Source organism: Saccostrea cucullata, unplaced genomic scaffold (assembly GCF_032062105.1).
Source record: "Saccostrea cucullata isolate Sc308-1 unplaced genomic scaffold, CSIRO_AGI_Scuc_v1 ctg639, whole genome shotgun sequence".
In the NCBI taxonomy this organism is placed as follows: Eukaryota; Metazoa; Mollusca; class Bivalvia; order Ostreida; family Ostreidae; genus Saccostrea; species Saccostrea cuccullata.
In genome coordinates, this window is record NW_026926185.1 from 101,509 (window position 1) to 125,780 (window position 24,272).

Genomic DNA, 24,272 nt, shown 5'->3' on the forward strand with positions numbered 1-24,272 from the left:
TTCTACAACTCAATTTCAAATTATGGAATTAAACATACAATTCCAAATGGTAGTATTACAATTCGAAAGGTACTTCAACTACTCTCATTATCTAACCTTTTTAAGCCTATGTTCATGTAGGATAAAAAAATCGGTCGGGAATATGGTTCTGTCGTTTTTATTAACTTATGTCTACGGAATAAATTTGAGATTGAATACCGTTTGTTATCTCCATATCCTTCTCATGCACCATCTTTGAAAACTTAAATCTTAAAATTAATAATGTCTGATTTCAAAAACCTTTATAGAGCCTTCTTAAAAGAGCCGAGTCGTAAAATTAAGTTCCATCTTTCCCTTTTCAAAACAAAACAAAACAAAAATAAATGCATGAATTCAGTAACATAGATAGCATATTTTTTATTTCACGGGTATGAGGAATATAGGACACCATCTAAACCCTATTAAATAACACCAATTCAGATTTTTAGTACAAAAAAATAATGCATGGATTAAGTCATCTTAGATATCATATACACGATTTATTAAGTTGCAAAATGTGACAACATCTTTGACATACAGATAATATTTAAACAGATCCAGATTTTCTGTTTTATTGTTTTTTTTCTATTTCATAGACAGAAGTAGGTAAACAAGGTATTGCAAGAAGGATATGTCTGGAAAATTTTTATCTTTGGTGTTCTCTTTCAAAATTTTTGAAATATATTCGTCGAAAAGATACCGACACCCTTGCTTACAAGTATTTTAATTTCCTCTTCTCAAGAAAACATGCTTAGTAAGGGGATCTTTATAACCCAAAACATGGTATTTATTTCCTCCTTCTAGTGGATATAAATTAATTCAGCTAATGTCTCATTATCCGATATGTCTGCTTAAAAGACGATGAATGACAAGCTGATTTAAGCATTTAAAAAAAATTGGCAAATTCTATTTATAATTCTATGGCATTCTATTTATCTATATATCAATATATTGAGTTTATTTTTGCGTTGGAAAAGAGTATATCGATATAATGTGTGCGCACATCTATTTCATATTTGGATATTTTAGTTGAAAAAGACATTAATGGCAATCTTGTGACCAAGATCTATGATAAATGTTATGACTTTAACTTTTCTATCGTCCACTTCCCTTACTTATGCAGCAATATACCTTTATCATCTGCATGCAGAGTTTATGTATCTCAGTTGATTCGATACGCAAGAGCATGCTCGTCGTAAGAACAATTTCTAAAACTAGGTACATGTAATACAATTTATTACTGTATTTATTGTGGTCCGCACTACCCCTAGGGGTCATGAATTCAACATTTTAGAATTAACACTACAAATTGATGATTTTGTAATTATTATATCAATGATTACAAAAGTGTGTCTAAGAGAGAGAGAGAGAGAGAGAGAGAGAGAGAGAGAGAGAGAGAGAGAGAGAGAGAGAGAGATTTACTTTTTTTGACGATTTGAACATCTTTTTCGAGTCTCTTCACCATCCGCCAGAGCGGATCTAAAGATCCAAGGATCTTCTCTTGTTGGACTAGAATTCCTCGAATTTGGACCATTGCCTCTGCATAAATGTCACAACGATTGTTTCTTTCAAGGAAATCGGCTGAGAATTTGTACATAGGAAGCTAGATATAAGGGACAATGCCCATACCATTGCGATGTTTAACTTTCTTGTTGCTGTCTTAACGAAAGCACTAGCGTTTCTGGAAGAAAACGTTTTTGACAGCTTCATATATATGGGCCTTAACAGAGAAGGTTAAAATTTGACCAATAAAATAAGTCAATACTTTTAATCCTACAGGTCAGTTTAATGTTGAGAAAAAAATTCTATAAACATGGCATTCATGTAAAAGTTAACAGCAGATGAGATAGCCATGCATGGATCAAGGGTTTAGAATCAGAGAAATGTCAGGACTTTCCCTCAATTTATTCTGGTCATATGATTTTAAAAATAAATTTTGCTTTTCACAAGTTCACACGGGTAAACATATACTTACATATACAATACATAATGAATTTCTTTATACTTTTGTTCTTTTTACAACACTTAATATCAAGTGATCATTAAAAAGACCAACCTTATGAAAAAAAATTGATAGAAAAATTCTTCATTAATTATAATTCCTGTATTATTCATTTACGTTCTGATACCACCTGTCTGTTCTCTTGGTGTATGACTTTACAGTTAAATGGGGACTCTCCTCTTTCAAAAAAAGTTCATCGCTCAGATGTGTTAAGAATGGAACCGGAACCCCATTTCACAGAATTCAAATGTCTGATTTTAGTTTATGCTTCTGGATACAATTAACACATTGTTTGGTTTGTATAAAAACAGGAATCAGATAGGCCCCGTGTCACGCGTACATATCTATGGTTCTTTTTTTGTTAACCGGATAAAAAACATGCCAAACTAGAACAGTTGAATTGAATAAATATGCGTCTGATTAGATAGCAATTCTGAGCTCCCTTTGATTAAAGTGCTCATTAAGAACTTTCTTTTTTTTAAGCATCACGATTGTAGTCCAGATCATTCATAACATTTTCTCTATTTTATGTATTAAACTATTTAATAAAATTTCCACTTACAGAAGGATTAATAATTTTCAGCATTTGCCTTCATGTGTCACAAAATTTAAAATCAATAACAAAGTTGTATAATGTGTAACTTTTTTTTAAAACTCAATATAAAGAAACGAATGTGTTTAGATCTAACAATTGCATTAATTTATCTAATACATGTAATTCACTACATTTAATTGTCAATCAATGAAAATATTGCCTTTAAATGATTTAGATAATTATTTTGATAAGCTCCTGATTTAGACAGTGTATGTACTTTTGCTAAAAGCACCGAAGTTAAATACTTTTTGACATTTAAACCTGTATCATGTACGGAAGTACATGCACATTATTGATTATAGAAAAAAAAATTATTTTAGTGGTCATGGGTATCGGATTCTCATGGGCAACTTATATACAGTGGACCCTCATTTATCCGGACGCTTTGGTTCCCAGTCAATTTGTCCGGATATGTGAAGCATCCGGATATCTGAATCACCAGTTAAACAAGACAAAATAACATTTAAAAATTTCGTTCCCATGAAAAATCGTCCGGATACTGAAGCATCCGGATATCTGGCGTCCGGATATCTGAAGGTCCACTGTATGCGTTATTTCTACCCATTATATATTTGCGTTTCATGAAATGTTGAGATAGATATGTTTTATTGCAAAAGAGTTTCCGTATATTGTTGTCCAGATGTAAAATTAAGCCGTCTACTCGTAACAATTTTTTTTATCGTCTTTTGGGAAGTGTTTGCTTCTGGATACAATTAACACATTGTTTGGTTTGTATAAAAACAGGAATCAGATAGGCCCCGTGTCACGCGTACATATCTATGGTTCTTTTTTTGTTAACCGGATAAAAAACATGCCAAACTAGAACACTTACATAAGAATGAATAATGTAATTTATTTTATAAATGAATAAACAGTACGGGATCTTTCATAAACATGTTACTCAGAAACAGTACTTGTGCTGAGTGCAATCATAATCCCCTATTTTTACCGTATAACAATGAGTGCCTTCACAAAACACAAGATAGGATGCAGAAGGAATAGAAATATTACGCAGCATTTATACCTTAGATACATGACAGTCGCCCCAGCGTGAACACTTGTTTAAATGTATTTCTTTATTTCATGTAATGCGCTCGAAATATCAATATTCTCTTACCCCACCCTCCCCAAAAAATCGGAAAGAAGAGAAGCTCGTTTGCACTTGGGCTTTAAATATTGCAAAGATTTGATCTTCAATATATTTTGATACAACCCCGCCCTCTGAAAATTTCCAACACTATATGATAACAAAAGCACACATCTCCCTCACTTTCTTTATTGTTTAGTGTGAAGAGTTTTACTTTCAATACAGTCGCGGATCTAGATTTTTTTCAAACGATTGGGGGATTGAAGTGCAGGAGGCTGAAAAAGGAACTTAGGTTTAAAAAGAGTTAAGAAAATCAAAAGGATACAGGAACGTAACATCCTTTTTAAAAGTTGAAGGGTGATCAACCTTTGAAAAAAATCCTGCAAGTGTGACAAAGAAAGGAAAATGAATATATCATTGGGATAGACCAAGTGTTTCTTTGTTTATAACTTTTCCAGGGAGACTAATTTCCGATTTGGATAAAACAGGCGAAAATAGAACAAATTACATGAAAAAGGAATATGAAATGTCATTTCTTTCATAATGATGAAAAAATCAGGGGGTCTATGTAAACATGTTACTGAGGTAATAATACTTGTGGTGCCGAGTGCTATCATTAACGCCACCATACACTATGTAACAATAAATGCCTTCCCAAAACACAAGATAGGATGCTAAAGGGATAGAAAGATCATACAATACATGTACAGAAGAAACATGGCAGTTCCCAACTGTTAATATTTATTTAAAAATATTTTGTCATTTTATATAATGCTTTGGAAACGACAATACTCTTTAACTCCACCCATTCCCCAAAATTCGGAAATAAGAAAGGAAGTGTTTGTACAATTTCAAATATATGAAAACAAAAGTATTTCTCTCCATTAATTTCATCCTGAAAAGGAAAAGCACATGAATGTTAAACAAGTACTTCTCTTTTTACAAGCAGGAAAGTAACTGTCCCATACTTTAGAAAACTACTTTTGGAAAAGAATTGTTAAAAATATTTTTAAAATGCTTATTTATTTAGGGCATACGAGTGCTATTCAATAAATAATGTCCTGAACTGTATGACATACAATACAAATTAAATATCATATGACATTAAGCTTGACTTTTTCGCATTATTGAATCTTTATTGAATTTATTACAATTTGTGTGACAACTTTTCATCACATAGTTTCATTGTGAGAAGCTGGAAAACAAGGGCTATTCGAGACACTGCAATTAAAATGAATGGTAAAGAACCAAAAAAACTAGAATGAAATTAAACGCTTCATTCAAGCTGCTGTAAAACACGTTAAAAATCCCAAAGAAATATTCACTGAAATATTAATATTTACGGCAACCAATGCCTGTTATATAGACAAATGAGCAGGTGGATTTCAAAGATAAAGAATTATATAATGGGAATCAAAAATGGGTACCCTCCTTGGAGACAAAAATTAGAATAACTACACTGTAATGTGCTGTTTGCCAAATTTCAACAAGGAATCACTGATGGTGTATGATTGACTTGAAAGACACATAGCAAATTTGATAGACATCTTTTTGGGAGTAGTTCACACTGTTTAAAAGAAACGTTCGACAGTAAAAAAGCTCAGTACTCAATAGTCACACTATGTTTTGATATGAGTATAAACGACAGCGTGTAAGAATATCTAAACAATTATTCTAAAATATCAAAACATTGCAGTCATCCAAGCTTGTGTGAATTTCAAACAGAAAAGAAACTTGAATCTATTGCTTAAAACCATCGAAACAAAATTTACAATAAGATATACTTGACAAAAAAACAACAACAAAGGTTTGAGAAGTGCAATGAATTGTAAGAGCACAAAGACAGATTTATATGCAATTGTCTTCAATATTAGTGCTCTCTTTGTTTAAATTCGTATTCGGGGAGACAGTTTAAATTCTGGAAGTGTCTATAAAACAATTTTTCTGAGAAAAAAATTGAAAGGTTAATGAGAGGAAGGAATCAGAATCAGGAATCCACTACATTAAATTTCTTCATGACAGCATCTAAACCCGCACGCCCCGAAGAGTAAAGGAGTTTTCGGGATAAACAGAAAGTTATTTTTTTCACATTAACAATATTTGCCAGATCTTTTGCCTTTTGACTTGTTTCATTTTCCAAACTTTCAAAAGGAAGAAACGAATCATAAGATCTTCCATTTTCCAGTAAACTTAGGGTCATACCAAATATTGAGTTTTAAAAACAATCAGAAATGTGATAAAAGAAATTTAAAGACATGTGTTTTAATTAAAAGAGATTGTTAAGTTCAATCATTAAGGCTAAATCATTGAAAAGCGTCTTTTGCTTCTTTCCCAGCACCGAGGACATTATTTATCGAACAGCTCTCGTAAAATAATGTCTTGGTATGATATAGGATGGCTTGTCAAAAAAGCTGTCTTACACATATAAGCGTAATAATAGACTCAAACTTCAAATTAGTTGAGGAGGGTAGGGGTTAAAACACTTCCTTTGTTCTTGTTAAAATGACGGGTAACAAGTTTTAAATAAGGATTTTTGTATGTTTGTTATCTACATGAAAAATATGGAGATAGCAAACAGTATTCAGTATCCAAGTCCATAAAACAAGACAAAATAGGAGCAATGCAAATACGGAATTTCAAAACATCAGGTGGGATGAGATGTCATATTGAAGTGAGCATCCCCTGCCAACCTTTCATTGTAGTTCTGTATAAATGCGTTGACATGATAATCAAAATTATGTGTGGTGAGGTTTAGGATTTATAAAATTTTCGAAATTGTGAGGGCGGGGATTGAAGTTGAAGAGGTTGAAAATACAGGTACATTTACATAAAGTTAAGCAAATGAATAGGATACGGGGATGTAGCATCCTTATTAAACATTAAAAGGGTTATCGACCTTGGAAAAAAATACAGATAGCCTGAAAGAGTTTGACAAAGAAAGTAAAAAAATCATCCGAATCATTATAAAACTTTAAAATAATTAAATTTTATTGACAAATGTTCCCCACAGGGAATGTATTTACAAACATTATGTTTTCTCGAAGATTTTCCATAGTCTGTATGTAGTTTTTTCTGATTTCCATATCCCCAAGTAAACATCTGAATTCTCGTCGTTCTAAGAACGGATCAGACTTTGCGTAAACGTTCAGTGACATTTGTTTTTGATCCTTTTGTCAGATAATAGATGCTGTACGCAAGTACGCCCAAATCAAGGATTATTGAACAAAGGTGGCAAAACCGTATTGGCAAGGGTGACTGCTCGTACAATCCCGCGTGCAATGATAATTGGTGAACCACCAAGCATGCGCAATGTCCCAGTAGCTGTTTGAACAGCAGTTGCGTTGATGTTGTCTGTGTCTTCCGTTATAAACCTTTCCATCTCTTTTTGGAGATCTGATAAAGATTTTTCCATACATCGTGATCTTTCTCGCAAATTCATCTGATATCTCTCTAGCATTGGTATTGCATCCCTACTTAAAACGAACTCAGTGACTTTGGTTCCCATGACAGTTGCACTACCAAGTGTTCCAATAACGCCACCTGCAACTGCTAAACCAAGAGAAACTCCTGCTGTGAATGGTGCTGCTATTAATCCCCCAATTGCAAGCTGATCCAACGAGTCCTACGGAGGATCCCACGATGTTGGAAATGTTCACGTTTTGTCTACGCCCCTCCAATGATTTCGGTGCAAAATATTTCAAGTGCCATGTTGCATCTCAACCAGTTGTCCAGTTGCAGTTTTGCTATCGTCAATTTGTTTTTTATATTGTGCATTTCAAAGTACATTCTGAAATCTGAAAAGAAAAAAGCCATTGATACTGATATTTAAATGAAAAAAAAATTATATCATGCGAATTAAGAAAATTTGAAGGAAAAAGAGGAAGATATATATAAAAATTTGAAGAAAAAAGAAAAAGATGAAATTAGATAAATAGGAGACGTCAAGATGCATTTTTATAACATATGATTACTAGTTTAATCTTTAAGCGTTAATGATAATTACTAAATAAGTTAGAGTGCTTCAGTTTAGATAGTCACCTGGTTGTTCATGATGCTTATGTTCTTCCACGATATTTTGGGGTGGTTCTTTCAGACAGTTGCACACTTGATGCTTTGGTACAATTCTATGATAATCTCCTGAAAATGTCCGGTAAAGCGTCACATAGTATTTAGATCCACTCGACGAGTCAAAATCACATTTGTGGTTTTCTTTACCTTCAAAATATTGCATTCTGGCAGCAAAATCACTGGGTTGCCTTTTTCTTGATATCTGTGTAAATGATAGCCATTTTGTTTCCAATTTGTTTTCATTTATTTCAGCAACGAGCACATAAATTGGAACTTGGAAAAGAGTTGCAACTACAAACAATTCTAAATCACCCAAATTCATTCCGTCCTCGATGCGCTCAACAAAAAATCGTGCACTCTCTTCGACCAGTTTGTTTTGAGATCGAAGAAAATCAAATATTCGATGCTTCCGATATCTAAAATTTTCTAAAAAATTGGAATCAGAATTTTCTTTTTTATTCATTAGCAAATGTCCATAAATATGTGGATTTTCCTTTATCTCCCGCACTATTTCCATCATTATCATTTTAAATTGCTTTTCGTTTCCAAATATTTCTTTGCTGATGCACCGATAAAGAGAAAAAGCATAATCAGACATTTTATCTAGCAGACGATCTTGCATATCCTTTCTTTCCATAATAAGATGAACCTCGGAGTACATTGGTATAACTCTCATTTCTTGAAGTGTATCATCAGTAAACGTTTCATCTTTGGGTTTCTCAGGCAGAAATGTCAGAAGTGACCAATGCCACGTACTTTTTGACGGCACCGTACGCGTGCATTTATCCACTTTGATTAATTCTATTTATAAAAAATATATATATAAATAAATTACATTCAATGAAATATGGTTGGTAAATAAATGTTTTTAAGTTTTAACTAGGTCAACAGAAAAAAATCCTTGATTATTTTCTAAACTACTCCAGTATTTCACGATTATATATGATAATTGCTCACCGCTCTGCAACGATGCAACATATGGGTGAACCTGAAGACAATTACACCCATTTTTTGGAACAATTCTATCGAAATACCCACTCTGTCGATTATGTAGTATGGTCATGTAATATCGGCAATTGGAACTTCTTTTTGGGTTGCATTTCTTCGGAGAAATCGATACCCATTGAAAAACTTTTTCAGAATATGAAAACACATACACAGGAATTCCTGTCCAGTCGGCAACGGTCTCAAATGATTTCTGTACATCATTAACTGGAAGACTGTAGATTAAGAAGATAATGCAAAGCAATGATCTTGACATGTTTATAGGCATTGCATATTTGTTGCCCAATTTAACCAGTTTGCTTATTAAATATTTTTTTTAAAGAAAAAAGGACATAAAACTAATACCTGACAGGTATCCTTGCATCTTCGTCGTCAAATATTTCCTTACTTATGCACATTTGAAGACTGCCTTTCCCTCCGTTTATAGCATCTAAAGTTTTTCCTTCTTCAGCCATTATTTCATGAATTATTTCTATATGCCTATTCATCGGATTACAATATTTAATAATTCTGCTTTCTTGCATCATCGATCTTTCTTCTGGTTCATCATTATTCCAAAGATGTTGAAAATGTCTGTGGCGGCCATGTCTACCAAGGTTTGGACAACACGATTTGATATCTATAAAACAGATATTGCGCTCAGTAAAATGTACAATACAAAAAATCCAACTAGTACTTATACATTTAAAGGACAAAGAAGAGTTTTAACTTATAAATTTCATGATTGATGTTACTTGTTACTTGCATAACCTTTAATTTGTACTTTACGAGAGAGAGAGAGAGAGAGAGAGAGAGAGAGAGAGAGAGCACGATAAAGCAGATCCCATAAAATACAAATTAGCCGAATTGAACAATAAAAAATATGAAATTGGGTTTGGTTCTCCTTTTTCACACCGCATAAATTTAAAATGTAAAGTTAGGTCTTTATTTGTCTTTTGCCAATACGCCAGTTTCGAGATTGTAACTCTCCTGTGATAGAGGCGCAAAAAGTAGCCATTTCGGCATGGAGGTGGGACAGGTTGTTTCTGTATACAAACATGCATAAATAAATGAACGATATTTATGGCTTTAAAAACTTATAAGATGTTATAAAAAGATAATGATATTAAGCAGTGATGCATTTGATGATTTTATCAAGTTCAGCTATGCATATTTACAAATCTGCTTTAAATTAAAGGTACTTGGAAACGAAATAAACGTCATAGTCTTAATAAAAAGTAACTGATTTTCTTCATTGTACAAACAAAAAGTTTGTGTGTTTTTTGAAGTTGTAATAAGGAAGAGAATCAATGTGTCATTTAGATCGCCTATGTACAATGTTCAGATGCATGTGTACCGTTTTTATTAGAGGTCCAAATATCTTCCCTCGTCTGAAAAGTCTCACATCAACCGACATTTTCTTAATTGTTACGATTTTGTTTGCTTTAAAAATGACGTCTTTAAATTTATTCGGTTATTCTCGAAATGTAGAGTGCATCCCGACAATCATGTAGTTATGATAAACCAGTATATCGATGATACAATGTATCCAATATAAACATATCAAATATTTGTCCCACCTGTTTGTTTACGCGGCAACGAAACTCCCCTCCCCAACGAAAGAGCGCACCAAGGGAGATAATCTCGAAACTTGCGTATTGAAGTAAAACTTTGGATATTTTAAATGAGACCATGTAAATCGAGGTTTTTGTCTGAGTTGGAACTGTGACAGTACAATCAATTATACAAACATAAATTTATACATGTAAGTAGAGTGTACTTACCAAGTTTCTTTACTCTCCTTAGATCAATCTCATCATTAATAATTGGGAAGTTGCCAAACACTTCTGGTTTACTTGTGAGACAAAGACATTCCTGTTCAACCAAAATTGCTTTATATGATTCGTCATAACATTTTTGGAAAACAAATGGCGTCTTAAATGTAAACAAATAACTTCCGCAAATAGGTAGGAAAAACTTAGTCCCCTTGGTATTATGTTTTGGAGTTCTTTCCGTTTGAACAGGCATTACAAAGACCTCTATGTTGTAGACACTTGCAATTGCGAAAAATTCTTCAAGGGTAAAAGACTGCCACTTATTTACATGCTCTTCAAAAGCCTTTTTGATTAATTCTGCGCGCATTTTTTCTTTTTTGCCCGAATCAGAAATATTTTCCATAGCATTGTACTCTTTTTCTGTGACATAAGATTTGACGTCAACAAAATGCATGTAAACTTCCCGAAAATCTTCCTCCTCCATATGCATTTTTATACACTCCTTGACAGCTTGGGCATAATCCTTGTTTCCATAAACGATTTGGCTACATAGAGAAAATACGTTTGTTTTTGGTTTGCCTTGCTCTCCTGTCGGTTCTGTTGTAGAGGCATAATTGTCTTCTCTACGAAGCATGAAGTTTATCTGAAGATCTTTGAAATCATTTCGAAATCTTTTATCAAGACATTCGGTATGATTTGCGTTGATTGTTTCAATATCTAATCCATCTAAATGTGCATTTCCTTTTATGTGTTGGAAGCAAGGTTCCTCTGTATGTGTTATCAAAAGCAATATTAGCGGTTGTGTTTTAGTTTCGTTTTCTCGAATTACAGGCTGAATTTGCCACGCTTTCATTGTGTTATCTTTTCCTTCGAACAGCAGAAATATGTTTGTGTTGATTATTTCGCAAACTGCATAAAGTTCTCGCAATGTTGGGCCAAACCCACTTCGCTTAACGTTTCTTATATCTTCTTTTACTCTTGTCATCCAGGTTTTTGAACCATTATCAACTTTGGGCTTGAATAAACTGAAATAAAACAAATGCTTCTCCTCAAATTCTGCGACAATTTCACGGCATTTGCTTGCTGTCATATGTGTTGATGTAAGACTCCCAGCAATAATTGTGTAAAGCTCATCGCTGCTATGGGTATGAGAAAATAAAATAAATTGCTCCTTTAGTTTGTCCATTGCGCAAACCTGAATACTCATGGTTGAGAAGGGTTCTTTTAGATGTGGTACCACATGAGATCTGAAAACACACATTTTCCATCAATTTATGTTAATTTTCTGAAACAATTTTCATAACTTTCTATCTTAAAAAAGAGGATAAAAAAGTTCCTGGAAGTATATGGAGGACTGCGGCAGGACGATAATTTACAACTTACCCGAAAAATCCTTGACAGGCTAAGAAAAAGTGGTTATAGGGTCAAAAATATATATGTGCAGGATTTTATCGCTCTTAGCAATATTAATAAGTGTAGAATATATAACTGACTAGATTCTTTCGGAAGATAACAGCTGAATTTTTAGATTCTTGTTATCGATATTTACGATAGCGATGGAATTTTATTTGCTTTGTCCTATCTCAAAGCTTTAGATTAATATCATTCAAGCTTAATATGTGCATGCGGGTTATCATGCAAAAGTAATAAACTTTTAATTATAGTCTTAATGCGCGTTATTCACAAATGCGTTAAGAATACACCAGCTGTCAAGCAAAATTTCAAAAGAACGTAAATGTACTATATTAAGATCAAATATGCTCTTTTTTCTCATTAGAAAGTTTTCACAATTTGATATACACAAAGCAAATTTTCTTTTGATCTTAGACAAGAAAAAAATTCTTCTAAAAAGGCAACAACTAAGCTTTATTTCCACTATTTTTTTGTGAAGTAATATATATTTATACGAATTTTTCTTGCTTAATTTTAATTCTAAAGTAAACAAGAGGGCCGTGGGCCTTATAGGTCATCTGAGTATCATGTACCAATTTTCTAACAATATACATTTGGTCTGTGTTCTTCCAGAGGCCATAAAAATTACAATTACATAAGAGGCACCTTTGCTCATTTTAACTATACACGTAGCATATGCTTAAGTTTGATTACTTAATACCCAGAAACGGAGTAGGAGAACAACGAAAAATGTATTTACATTAAATAGTTATAATCAGCGGTGCCCTCAACCCACGGGAACCGTTGACACTGGGGCCACACATTTCACAATTTTAAAAACAAGATACCAAGTTGTTGCTCATCATAAATATTTGATGAATACCTATTGCAAGGAACAGATTTAAAGCATTAAGGTATGTCACTCGTCAGCTTTTTAGAACCTCTTAATTAAAAAATATTTATTAAAATTCAATTTTTATAAAATATTTATATTCAACAATGTAAATATTTTAACATTCATCGAAAAAACTGCTCAAAAATATACAAAGAAGCAAGATTTATGAGGGACTATTTCTTGTGGTGGAAGGATATTCAGCAGAAATTTCTGCAAATCTGCACATTTATTAAATTTGATGTCTTGAAACTTTAGCCTCACATACTTTTACTCGGAGAATATTTTCCGTTATGATATTGCAGGAATATTTAATATAGGTCTTTATTTATATTCAAGAACAAGTTTTACACCTTCCCTCAACAAACTTTGCCAAGAAATGAAGATATATTAAAGAAGTCAAGATAAAATTTACACCATTTTTTGCCTGAAAATCAAATAATTTTGACCAATATTTCAAAATTAACATCACTGACCCCAACTTTTTCTTTATTATTTTAAACTACTCGATACTTGTGACTGATCAGCACTTAACTCCTAAAAAGCTTGATATAAGAAAATATTTTATTGCCTATTTAGTATTTTAATACCCCAAATATGTTTTTTTTAGTGCAAAAAGGTAACACAATAATAAACGCGCATTATTTGCAAGATTTGTTCAATGATAAATATTATTCAAACTATTTTATGTAAAATAAGATTAAATTTATTAACGTAGTAACATCTGATAAATTAAAATTAGAGATAAAGTAATAAATCAAAGAGTTAAAATTTAAGTGCAAAAAGGTCAACTTAATTGTACCATAGATCAGTAAGATGCACAGTGACTCCTATTTTCTCTGCGATTATGAGTCATACTATATGAGTACTTATCCAAAATATACTTCCCAAAAAATCCTTGATTTAACAAATTTGACGAGTGACTTACCTTAATTCATTTTTCAGTACATAATCATTAAACCTGTAAACCTGACTCAGAGAACTTGCGATTTACAATTCTTAAAGAGGATCCTTCTTTATCATAACTATATACTTAGATCATCAGCATAATACTTAGGAACAATCTAGAGAAGTTTTTAAAATAATTTAATGAATTTTCACTACTGTATATATAATCATTAGAGCTTAAAAATTAGCCCATATACCAGAACCCCGGAACCTGGGGCCATGAAATTCACAATTTTGAAAGAGGCACTATTCCTCAACATGTATATAATGATGTACAAAGTTCATTTGTTTAATACCAAAGAGCAGATTTTAAAACAAATTCATGCAATTTCAATATATAATTATTAGAACCCCGCCCTAACTCCAAAACTTCTGAATCAAGCATCCCTTCTAATCATTACATGTACTATATACTATATGTGCATCTATCGGGCTATAAATACGGGTTGGTACGAGATTAAATTCATCATAAAGCCCTTCGGGCTTTATGGAATTTAATCTCGTGACCAACCCGTATTTATATCCCGATAGATGTTTAAAAATGATACCTTATTTCTTAAGTAACTGCACATAAAGAACCTGATATTTGTTATATTCTCTGCGTGCATGTCCCTTGCTAACAGTGGGAGCTATTAATTTTGGTTTGTCTGTCTGTCTGTAGTATTCTGTCTGCAATACTATCGTTTCCACACAATATCTCTAGAGGCCTTTGAGCTTTTGCGTTGGAATTTTACTTACGCAGCAATATACATTTGTCATCTGCATACGGAGTTGATTTGATGCAGAAGAGCATGTTCTATGTATGAACTTTTTCTAAAACGGAAGGTATTGACAAGTTAGAGAAACAAAGATAAAAGCAGTCTCGTTTGAAGTCATCATTTCGTAGTTTTCTGGTCGTAACAATAATCTTCTCAGTAAACACAATTCATCATTAAAGCAAATGGTGATAAATGACTTTTTTCATACTGATTATCAGACCATCACTTACACACTGAGTTGTCCACAGATATTTTCCATTATTTCCCGATCATGACAAGGAGCACACTGTGGGTGTGACCAGTCAGCAGGGGATGCTCACTCCTCTAGGTACCTGATCCCACCTCTGATGTTTTAGAGGTCTGTGTTTGCTAGAATCCTATTTTGTGATGTTCGATGGACGTTTGCGATCGAATACTGCTCGTTATCTCCACTTATTTAAAACAACCCCATATGGAAGATTCCTATTGATTTTGAGGTTAAAAGGTCAAAAGTTAAGGCATAAATTAAATAAATTCTTTCTTTTAAAAACTTTCGTTTCTTTTGGATATCTCGAGAAACCCTTTCGGGCTTTTCAAGGACAATTTTACCACAAACCCCTACGGTGTTAAAAGGACCCCCATTAATTTTGATGGATAATATAAATTCTAATTTAAGTACTAGTATATCATTGTTTTAAAAGGGATTACATTTAAAAGCAAATCAAACGTATTAGGTTTAATGTAATTTTATTGTAGAACTCTGAGAATCTGAGAGAATTTCTAGAGAATGGAACACTGACTCTGAGAGACCTAGATAATAAGGCACACGCATATTCATGAATAATCCAATTAAAATTCATACCAGCACCGTCTCATGTCACGGTTCGGAGTCTGCATATGCATTGTAGCTCTCTACTGCAGCATCGGAAATGGTACATTTTGGCCGTGGTTTGTGATGATATCTTAGACAGTGGACCATGAACAAAAATAGTGTGAAAGAAAACAGAAAAAAGCTTCCTTATTTTCAAATAGAAGAAGGGGTCATCGAGAGGCTGAAGAAGACGCAGCAGCAAAGGTAATAATAAAAAATGTAACAGTAAATGCAGAGTTAAATACGGCTGTACATGATGGATAAATCACGAAGCGCCTATCAAGATATCAAGATTTCCAGACAACCAAAATGGAGGGCAGTTCGAAAACAGCTTTAAAAAGTCTTTAGGTGAAATCTCAAAACTAGAAATCAGAAAGTTAAAGATTTGTAACTGTAGAATTATACATTTTAATACGAGCAATAACAGATTCCTATTGTATTTGAATACTAGTACATGTAGTTAAAATATACATTAACCATTAAAGGTGCATGGACGCAGATTTGAAGTTAATATTTTTTATAAAATATTACGACTTGTATATTTAAATTGCATTTTACACAAAAATAAACTAAAACTCTGATTTTATTTAAAAGTTATTAAAATCACATTTTGGCGGGTTTAATTGACACATCCTTGCACTTTCACAAATTTAAACTTTATTCTTTATTGCCACTTTTCCTAAGTATTAAGAATAAAATAATTAAAATTTGTGAAAGTGCTAGGATGTGTCAATCAAACCCGCCAAAAAATTACGGTTTTAATAACTTTTATATGAAGTGAGATTTTAAAATTTATTTTTGTGTGAAATGCTATTAAAATATATAAGTCGTAATATTATACATGTGTATTTAAAACATTAACTTCAAATCTGTGTCCATGCACCTTTAAATTTCATTCTAGGTTGAATGCAGCACACTTGATAACGTATTTGATCGTGTTTCACATAGTGACTTCATGGTTTAGACCTAAATGTTTCTTTTCAGTAGGAGTTTTGTTCCAGAGTTGTAAGAATCCATAAACAATGCTAAACAATAGGAGCAGAACAAACACGGACCTCCAAAACAATAGAGATGGGATCAAGTGCCATGGAGGAGTGAGCATCACCTGCCAATGGTTACACCCGCCGTGTGCTCCTTGTCATGATCGGGTAAAGAATTGAAAAATTCGTCGTCAATTAAGTGTTTAAATAATGGACTAACAATTAGTATGAAAAATATCAGTCAGCATTAAACTCAATGATAATTGTACTTAGTGACAAAGACATTGTATCGACCTTAGAACTTGTTCATACTTAAAGCATGCTTTTGCGTATCGAAACAAGTGAGATATATAAACTCTGTATGCAGATGATGAAGGAATTATTGCTGCATAAGTAAGGGGAGTTGACAATAGAAAAGTCATCCCGTTTATCATAAAGCTTGGTCTTTAGATTACCACTACAGTCTTTTTTAAAGTAAAAGTATCCAAATATGAAACAGATGTGTCAGACTCTGTGGTATCTTTTATTTCTTTTATATCAAGCTCGCTTGGTTATATCGTATTGACACATCAAAAATGGAAATTATAATTGTTTGTTGACAATACGTCGTCAATATATTTAAGGAATCACTGTCTAGTAAGGGGGTATGTCAGGGCATCAATAATAGTGGGAGACATGGGATAAGGCTTCGCCCGTTATGCTTAAATTATCCCATGTTTCCCATTATTGTTGATGTCCCTGACATTCCTTCCTAACTAGACAGTGATTCCTTTTATTTCCGTTTTTTACTTGATATATCAATCTTAAAATAAATCGGAATACCGTCTAATTCAGTAGATTTGAAATGCACGAAGCATTTCATGTTCTTTTCTATTGCCCCGCCCAATGACGTCAAATTTTACTATAAAAAATGGTTCCATAAAACAGGAACCAAATTTATTTATTATTTAGTTACTGTAGCCAAATATCAACATTTACAGTATAAACAACAAAATAATCTTGTTATCTTTAATTATATATGTGACCTAGATTTAGGTTGTCGGAAGCACGAAAACGTGTATAGGCCCTAGGACACTTCTCCGCCGCCGTATTTTATGCAATATTCCAGTTGATGAAACGGGAGTTGCTAAGCATGGTCAGGAAACAGATTTGTGTGGAAGTTAAAATAATAGAGGAAGTTGAGTTTCTTAATAAGTCGGATGGTAATGACTGAGGGACGATGTCTGTATCAGATGATGAAGTGCAGATCGATCTATGTGGTTATGCCGATTTCTCCACGTGGTTCAGATGGGCCTTATTATTATATATATATGTATATGTTTACGGAAGTGGAGTTCTCCGTCTCGCGAGTCCCCGGTGGTAGTGGACTTGGTGACTTGCTTTGATCCGGAGATAATTCATAATTTACTTTGTTTGTAAAAATATATATCATATAATAATTACTAAGTAAACATTTAAACGAAACATCTATTTTTTCTTCAATGTATTTATACGCCAGTCATATACCATACGTATACATGCAGGTTGAACTTTGACCTTTCGGTAGTTTATAATATTGAGAAATTTACATGCCACAGGAATCACGGAGAATAAACAAGATTTACTTTTGTAGTGTTTGTCACAGGGAAAACAATTGGAAATGGAAATATATAAATGTAGAATTGTACGCAACAGCAAGTGTTTCTTTTTTCACGCAAAAGACTTTGGACAAATTCTGCTTCATATGAACACAAAAATAGGTCTGCTTATAACGTGGCGCAATAGGTACATGTACCCCCTAGGAATTCCAATATATTGTTGGAAGCCCTGGTCTCCAAAAACTACATGTACGTAGATATTGTCAATCAGAAACTCAAGCAACTTTTTGATGTCAACTTCATAGTACTTGCGTGTACAATCAGAATATTTTTTAACAAAATAATTTTGCAAATGACCGATGGCAAGGTAAGTAAATTCATGAGTTTCATTTTTTATTGAAGAGCACATGTAAATGATATATTAAAAAAAGCCTGGACTTAATATATCCTAGGGAATGGTTGTGTATAAAGTTGAAAAGTTTTAAAGCTATTGATTTTGGTAAAATTAACTTGTGAATTCAATTTCTTTGGAATTTTAAAGTACGTTGTATCCACATCTGATTTACTCCACTTCTTGAACATATGGTTGCACAGTACTCTTGAAGTTATTCCTTTACTATTGTCAATATCTTAGTGAGGAGTAAAGAAAGAGGCATGATTGAACAGATACTGGAGCCAGCTATGTATCTTTGTTTGTAAGGATTCTTATGAAGTTTCCAAATCCAATAAATATAGGATAGTCCAAATTAATTTGCGTCCTTTGGGATATTAAAGATATTCAAAACTGACATATTGTTTTGAAGTATTTCTTCCTTAGAAAGGGAACTATGTGTTTAAGCTGGATTACCACTTGTAGAATTAAATCAAAGTTCTTCTAAAATACAATTAATAAACCTTACAAATCAAAATTTTAAAAATACCTCACCAACATACCATGATTAAAAAAGTTGGATAAGGGGGCTAGAGTTAATAACCCTTTCGATTAATATTTTCTTTAGTAAAGGATTCGTTTTGGGAAAAAATGGAGCCCCTGGCCCTCTAGTGATGGAAAAAAATCTCAAATGTTTTTACATTTTAATTGACCTTGTTGACAACTTCAAGTTTTCGAATTTATTTTTAGTATTTCTGTGTTGAACATTTCAAGTTGAAGGAAAATGCTTTTGAGTAAATTGATTTTCAGTTCTTCAAACATGTTTTCAAACATTTCTTTTTACAATTATTTACAGGTATTTCGTGTGGAATACATAAGGGTCACAAAAACCTCGCCATCTAAAAAGTAGGCATCTTCATACGACTTGTCTTTGATCTGGATGCGGAGATGGTCAGTACATGTACATGAATCTGTTGATGATAATGGTATTTTGTATGGCCTAAGAAATATCTCCCTGTGTTCCATCCTATCCGATGGTAAAACCATGTTACGAAGTAACGGTTTCTCACGATTTCCTACTATGGAATTTTGACAAACATCGCTATAAATGTACAGTTCTTCATCAGACATGGTTGGTGTCTTAAAGCTTGTAAAGTAAATCTCAGTCAGTTCCAATGCACAGTCCTCTAACTTTAATTTTCTGGGAAGCTTTACTTTAAAATCCCAAGGCTTATTTTGTGGATACAAATTTTCACTGTCGGTATATCTGAGAACCATCAACATTCTAAAAAAAACCCAATAGATTAATTATAAAATTACTTGTAAATAAACACTTATCATCACAAGAGAAAGACTGCAATTGCTACATGTAATATTGTCATGTTTATTTCTTCCTTCATGATTTTTTTCAAATGAAAAGGCTTTTAATAGTCATGAAACTTTTCCATACAGTATCTATCACTTTCCATATAAAAATCGCTTAACTAGTAAAGCTTCCATTGATTTATTGGTGGATCTTTTTTGTACATCTCAGTGACAGTAAAGAATTTTTGTTTATGTTAGCGTTAGTATTCAAATATTCTAAACTATTTTCAGAACGAAAATAAACGTAGACAACTAGAATTTTATGCTTCAGGTTATGAAAATTAAAATGTAAGATAAAAAATAATTTTTGTAAATGTTTGCGGATGGAGACCAAGTCATAAACCATCAAACCTGACAATACAACCCTGTGAACTCGAGTGCAAACTCCCAGCATTTAGCTACCCTAAGAATGGATCGACGTGCGTTCATATGCAATTCATACAGAGTGGACCCAGAAACATCTTCATAATGTCAACGTTCTATACAAATCCATCATGCTGACAAAAGCCGCTTATGAAAATTTGAGCTAAAAAGCTTTACTAGTATTTCATTTCTTCTGAGTCTTAGATAAAACAGCTTTGATAGAGATAATTTTTTTTTGAAAATGACATCTCTTTTGGCTGGAAACTGTCAGTGTTAGATTTGTAAGCGGTTCCCTCAATTAAATTATCGGAGATTCATTCAATCTACAAACACAAAAAGGGGCTTAGCTTGCAGGCGACGAATGTCGAACCATTTGTTCCATTTAAAAATAAAAAAAAACTGAAAAGAATGTACAGAATAAATAAACAAGGCTGAATGAAAAGTAGAAAAATATTACAAATTGTTAACTTTTTCTTAAACTAAGACACCAATCCTAAATGTTCTGAACGAACCTTTTTTAGTTTGTAAGATTGATCATTGATCCCATTTTTAAAATTAGATTTATCATTGAGTGGTTTATTTTTTTCCATTTACGTCACGTGTAACCATAAGACCGAGTTTAAATAGCAAATCCTTGACATTGTGAAGATGTTCCAGACATACAAGTAATATGCATGCAGAGAGAGCGTAAAAAAACTGTTAATTTATCTATAATGGTAAAAAGCTCTATCCCGGGTTTGAAGTTCACATATATCTGAAGTGACATATTCAGTTATTTAAGTCTTCGGTTATTAAAGTTTGCAACCTAACTTTAAATTTTGATAATAACAGAAACGTTTTCTTTCATCTCAGTATACATGAGGTCAGCTTGTTCTGTTTAGGAGAGAGAGAGAGAGAGAGAGAGAGAGAGAGAGAGAGAGAGAGAGAGAGAGAGAGAGAGAGAGAGAATTTTATCATATATTTGCAGTTTTTTAAAAGTGTTAGTATATGAAAAACAAACCCAGGTTTTAAAAAAACAAAATATTTTTATGTCTTATGCATTGAAAAACCCTATTGCACGTTATGTGTCGTTTGAGAAATTAATGTTTATTACCTTAAGAGCTGACTGATTTGAGATTTGGGAACAATGTACCTTCCTGGTCCTTCTTTGTCTAGTCCTATTATAATATAAAGTTTATTTAAACCTCTCGTATTATCTAAAGAACAAATGACATTGAATAAAAGATACAACAAATAAAATAATTTTTAAGTTTTAATTAAATGGCGAAGATAAAACAGATATTAAACTTATTCAATGAATCGTGTCAGTCAAACAATTAATTGTGCAGAGTATGGCGTACCGTTTCTTTATTCGATAATCTTTTGATGTATTTTCTAAATTGCGTGTTGTACGTGCAAACACTATATTTCTATATGATAATAAATGTACGGAGGTGCACGTGAGAAGATATTTACTCCTTTCATCGAGGAAATCTTTTCAGTATGCGACGTGACAACCTTACGTAAAGGAAGGAAAACCTTATCTACACCATGAACAGATATTACGTGTCAGCTAGGTCTCCTCTCTACTGTTAGGTAATATATAAATATATGAAATTTCTGAATGATATATAATTCGTAACGAAATTGTTATTTTTTTATTTATTATCTGGTATATGTATGATTTTGAGACATGGCTGATTTATCTTCTAAGATTATGATAATACAAAGTTTGATCTGATTTAATACAATTATGAGATTTCAAAATTACCGTACACGCCTACCGGGATTTCTAAAATTAAAACATTCCCTGATAAATGGAGTTTTATGAATATATTTACTTTAACATTGGACAGCTGACTTTTACATTTTAGTAACTGGCGTTTGTCTCTGTATAAATAAAAGTCAGTCGTCAATTGTGAAAGTAAGTCTCTTCATAAAACTCCTATTGAAAGATTTGTTTTGTAGATACAAAGTTATTTAGATTAAGCAAACAAGATAAGGAATTACCATCTAGCAATCATGAATACCTTTTTCTGACTTATTCATACATTAGACAATCAAGTAAAAAGTGTTTTTCGTCTTCAACAATAGTTTTACAATGGAAAAAAACTCTATTTTCTCTAGGAATGTCAGGATTATAATATTTACCTGTTTCTCGTACCATTTATGTGCACTTATTCTTAATTTGGAAAGATAAAAAAGTAAATTCTTATGAAGTGGGAAACACAAGTAAGGTTGGATTTCGTGCTTCTTAGCATCATAGTTGAAAAATGTTCTATAAAATGACAGCTTAGGGCACTGAGTATTGTTAATATGTGGAGTTCAGAAAAAAAAACATTTTCAAAAAAAAAATTTAAAGTTTAGAACTAATTAAACTCCTCAAAATTGGTGTCAAATTTAAAGTTTAATGTTTTCTGTATTGATTTTATACAATATTGCCAACAATTTTTTTTCAGTGGCCAATCGGGTATCTTCCAAATAAACATTTCTGAGTATGACATTGCAATTATTATTTGATTTTGTCAATTTTTTCCAATCTGGAATAAAATTTAGTTTGTGAAAGTGCAAGGATGTGTCATTCAAACACTGGCAGAAAGTCCAAGTTTCAATAAGTTCAAGATGAAAAAAGATACTGGTATTTATCATATTTTCGTGTGAAATGCTATTGCAATATATAAGTCGTGAAAACAGAAATTTTTAGAAAATATGAACTTCAAACGTTACGGCTTTTACAGACATAACTTAATCTAATTGTTTATTTATTTTAATTACATTTTAATTGAATACTAATGAATTATTAATTTGATTGACATATTATCTAAATCAGTCCCATCTATATGCCCATCGCTGATATTCCTAATTACTCAAGATTGCGTTGTAAAGCAGTTTCACTATAGGGACAATGAGAACATCATTGGATTATATACTACTTAATTTATGGTCATGTTTTAAAAATTAATGTACAAAATATCTTTGAATTGAATTAGTCGAATATGATATTTAGATATTGTTACAGCATGTTTAAAAAAGAGACAAATTAGCCAGCCTCCACTCGACCCAAGAGCATACCTTTTTATGTTCACAATGAAGTTTTCATCCCATATTTTACATAATGATTTACCCAAAGAAATTATCGGTGTATAATTATTATACATGTATATTTTTTGTTTAAAACAGATTTTGATCATATCGACGAAAATGGCTATTTGTATGAATTTCAGCCATGTTAAGAGGATGTGAAAATACTTCGTTAAGAATTTAAACCCATCACAGTGGATAATTAAATTTGGTGGAATTACATATATTGGAACAGATGTTTAAAATTCATTATCCTGCAAAAAATCAAATTGAGGCTGAGTGTGTGTAAAAACTCGTTTTGAAGTTAAAAATGCGTTTTATTAAAAATATTGTTTCCTATGAAAACTGGAATGATGAAATTTATTGAGAAAATCTATTTTTTTTTCAGATTCCGTGAGTTAAATTTCAAATACCGTCAGGTATCTTAAAAGACGCTTCCAACAATGACTACTCAAGGTTGCTCTCTGGAAGAACTGAAAAGTAATTTTAATTTATTTTCTCATGAACATAGCGTCGATGAGCTTTATACTATTGCTGGAAGTTTAACACAGACGCAGATGAAAACCACTAAATGCCGTCAGTATGTGGCAGAATTCGAGGAAAAACATCTGTTTTATTTTAGTCTATTTCAGCCAAATCAAAACGATGCCTCAAAATCTTGGATAACAAGAGTCAAAGAAGATATAAAAAAAGTAAAGCAAAGCGGGGTAGCTCCAACACTGCGAGAAATCTTTGCAGTGAGCGAAATAATCAACAGTGTCATTTTTCTGTTGTTCGAATTCAATGGTAACACGATAAGAGCGCTGCAAATTCAGTCTGTAATTCGAGAGAACGAGATCGATCAACCACCGCTGATATTGCTCTTGCTTACAAATACAGAGGGTCCGTGCTTCCAACGCATAGTGGGAGGTGTTGGTGATCTTAAAAGATTAAATATTGAAATAATAAATGCCAGTCATACTGATTGTCTTGATAAACGATTCAGAAATAATTTTGAAGATCTCCAAGGAAGTTTTATGCTTAATGGAGAAGACATTGACTATTCGTCGAATTTGACCGGAGAAGATATTGAAACCCAACCAAAAATATTTTCTCTTTGTAGCCAAATTGTCTATGGAAACAAAATAAATTGCCAAGCAGTCAAAGAGTGCGTAAAAATGCACATGGAAGAAGAGGATTTTCGCGAAG

The 24,272-nt window shown here is 32.5% G+C and overlaps 1 protein-coding gene across 1 annotated transcript; it reads right to left on the reverse strand.

The window, feature by feature from the left end:
* Positions 1 to 8,656: 8,656 nt before the first annotated feature.
* On the reverse strand, positions 8,657 to 11,715 carry LOC134271018 (uncharacterized; the record flags this gene model as incomplete). The annotated part of the gene is made up of 3 exons (XM_062753285.1): positions 10,539 to 11,715; positions 9,121 to 9,394; positions 8,657 to 8,990 (listed from the first exon to the last, which is right to left on the reverse strand). Coding segments are annotated over exons 1-3 (1,785 nt in total), but the record flags the coding sequence as incomplete, so codon positions are not given.
* Positions 11,716 to 24,272: the final 12,557 nt, after the last annotated feature.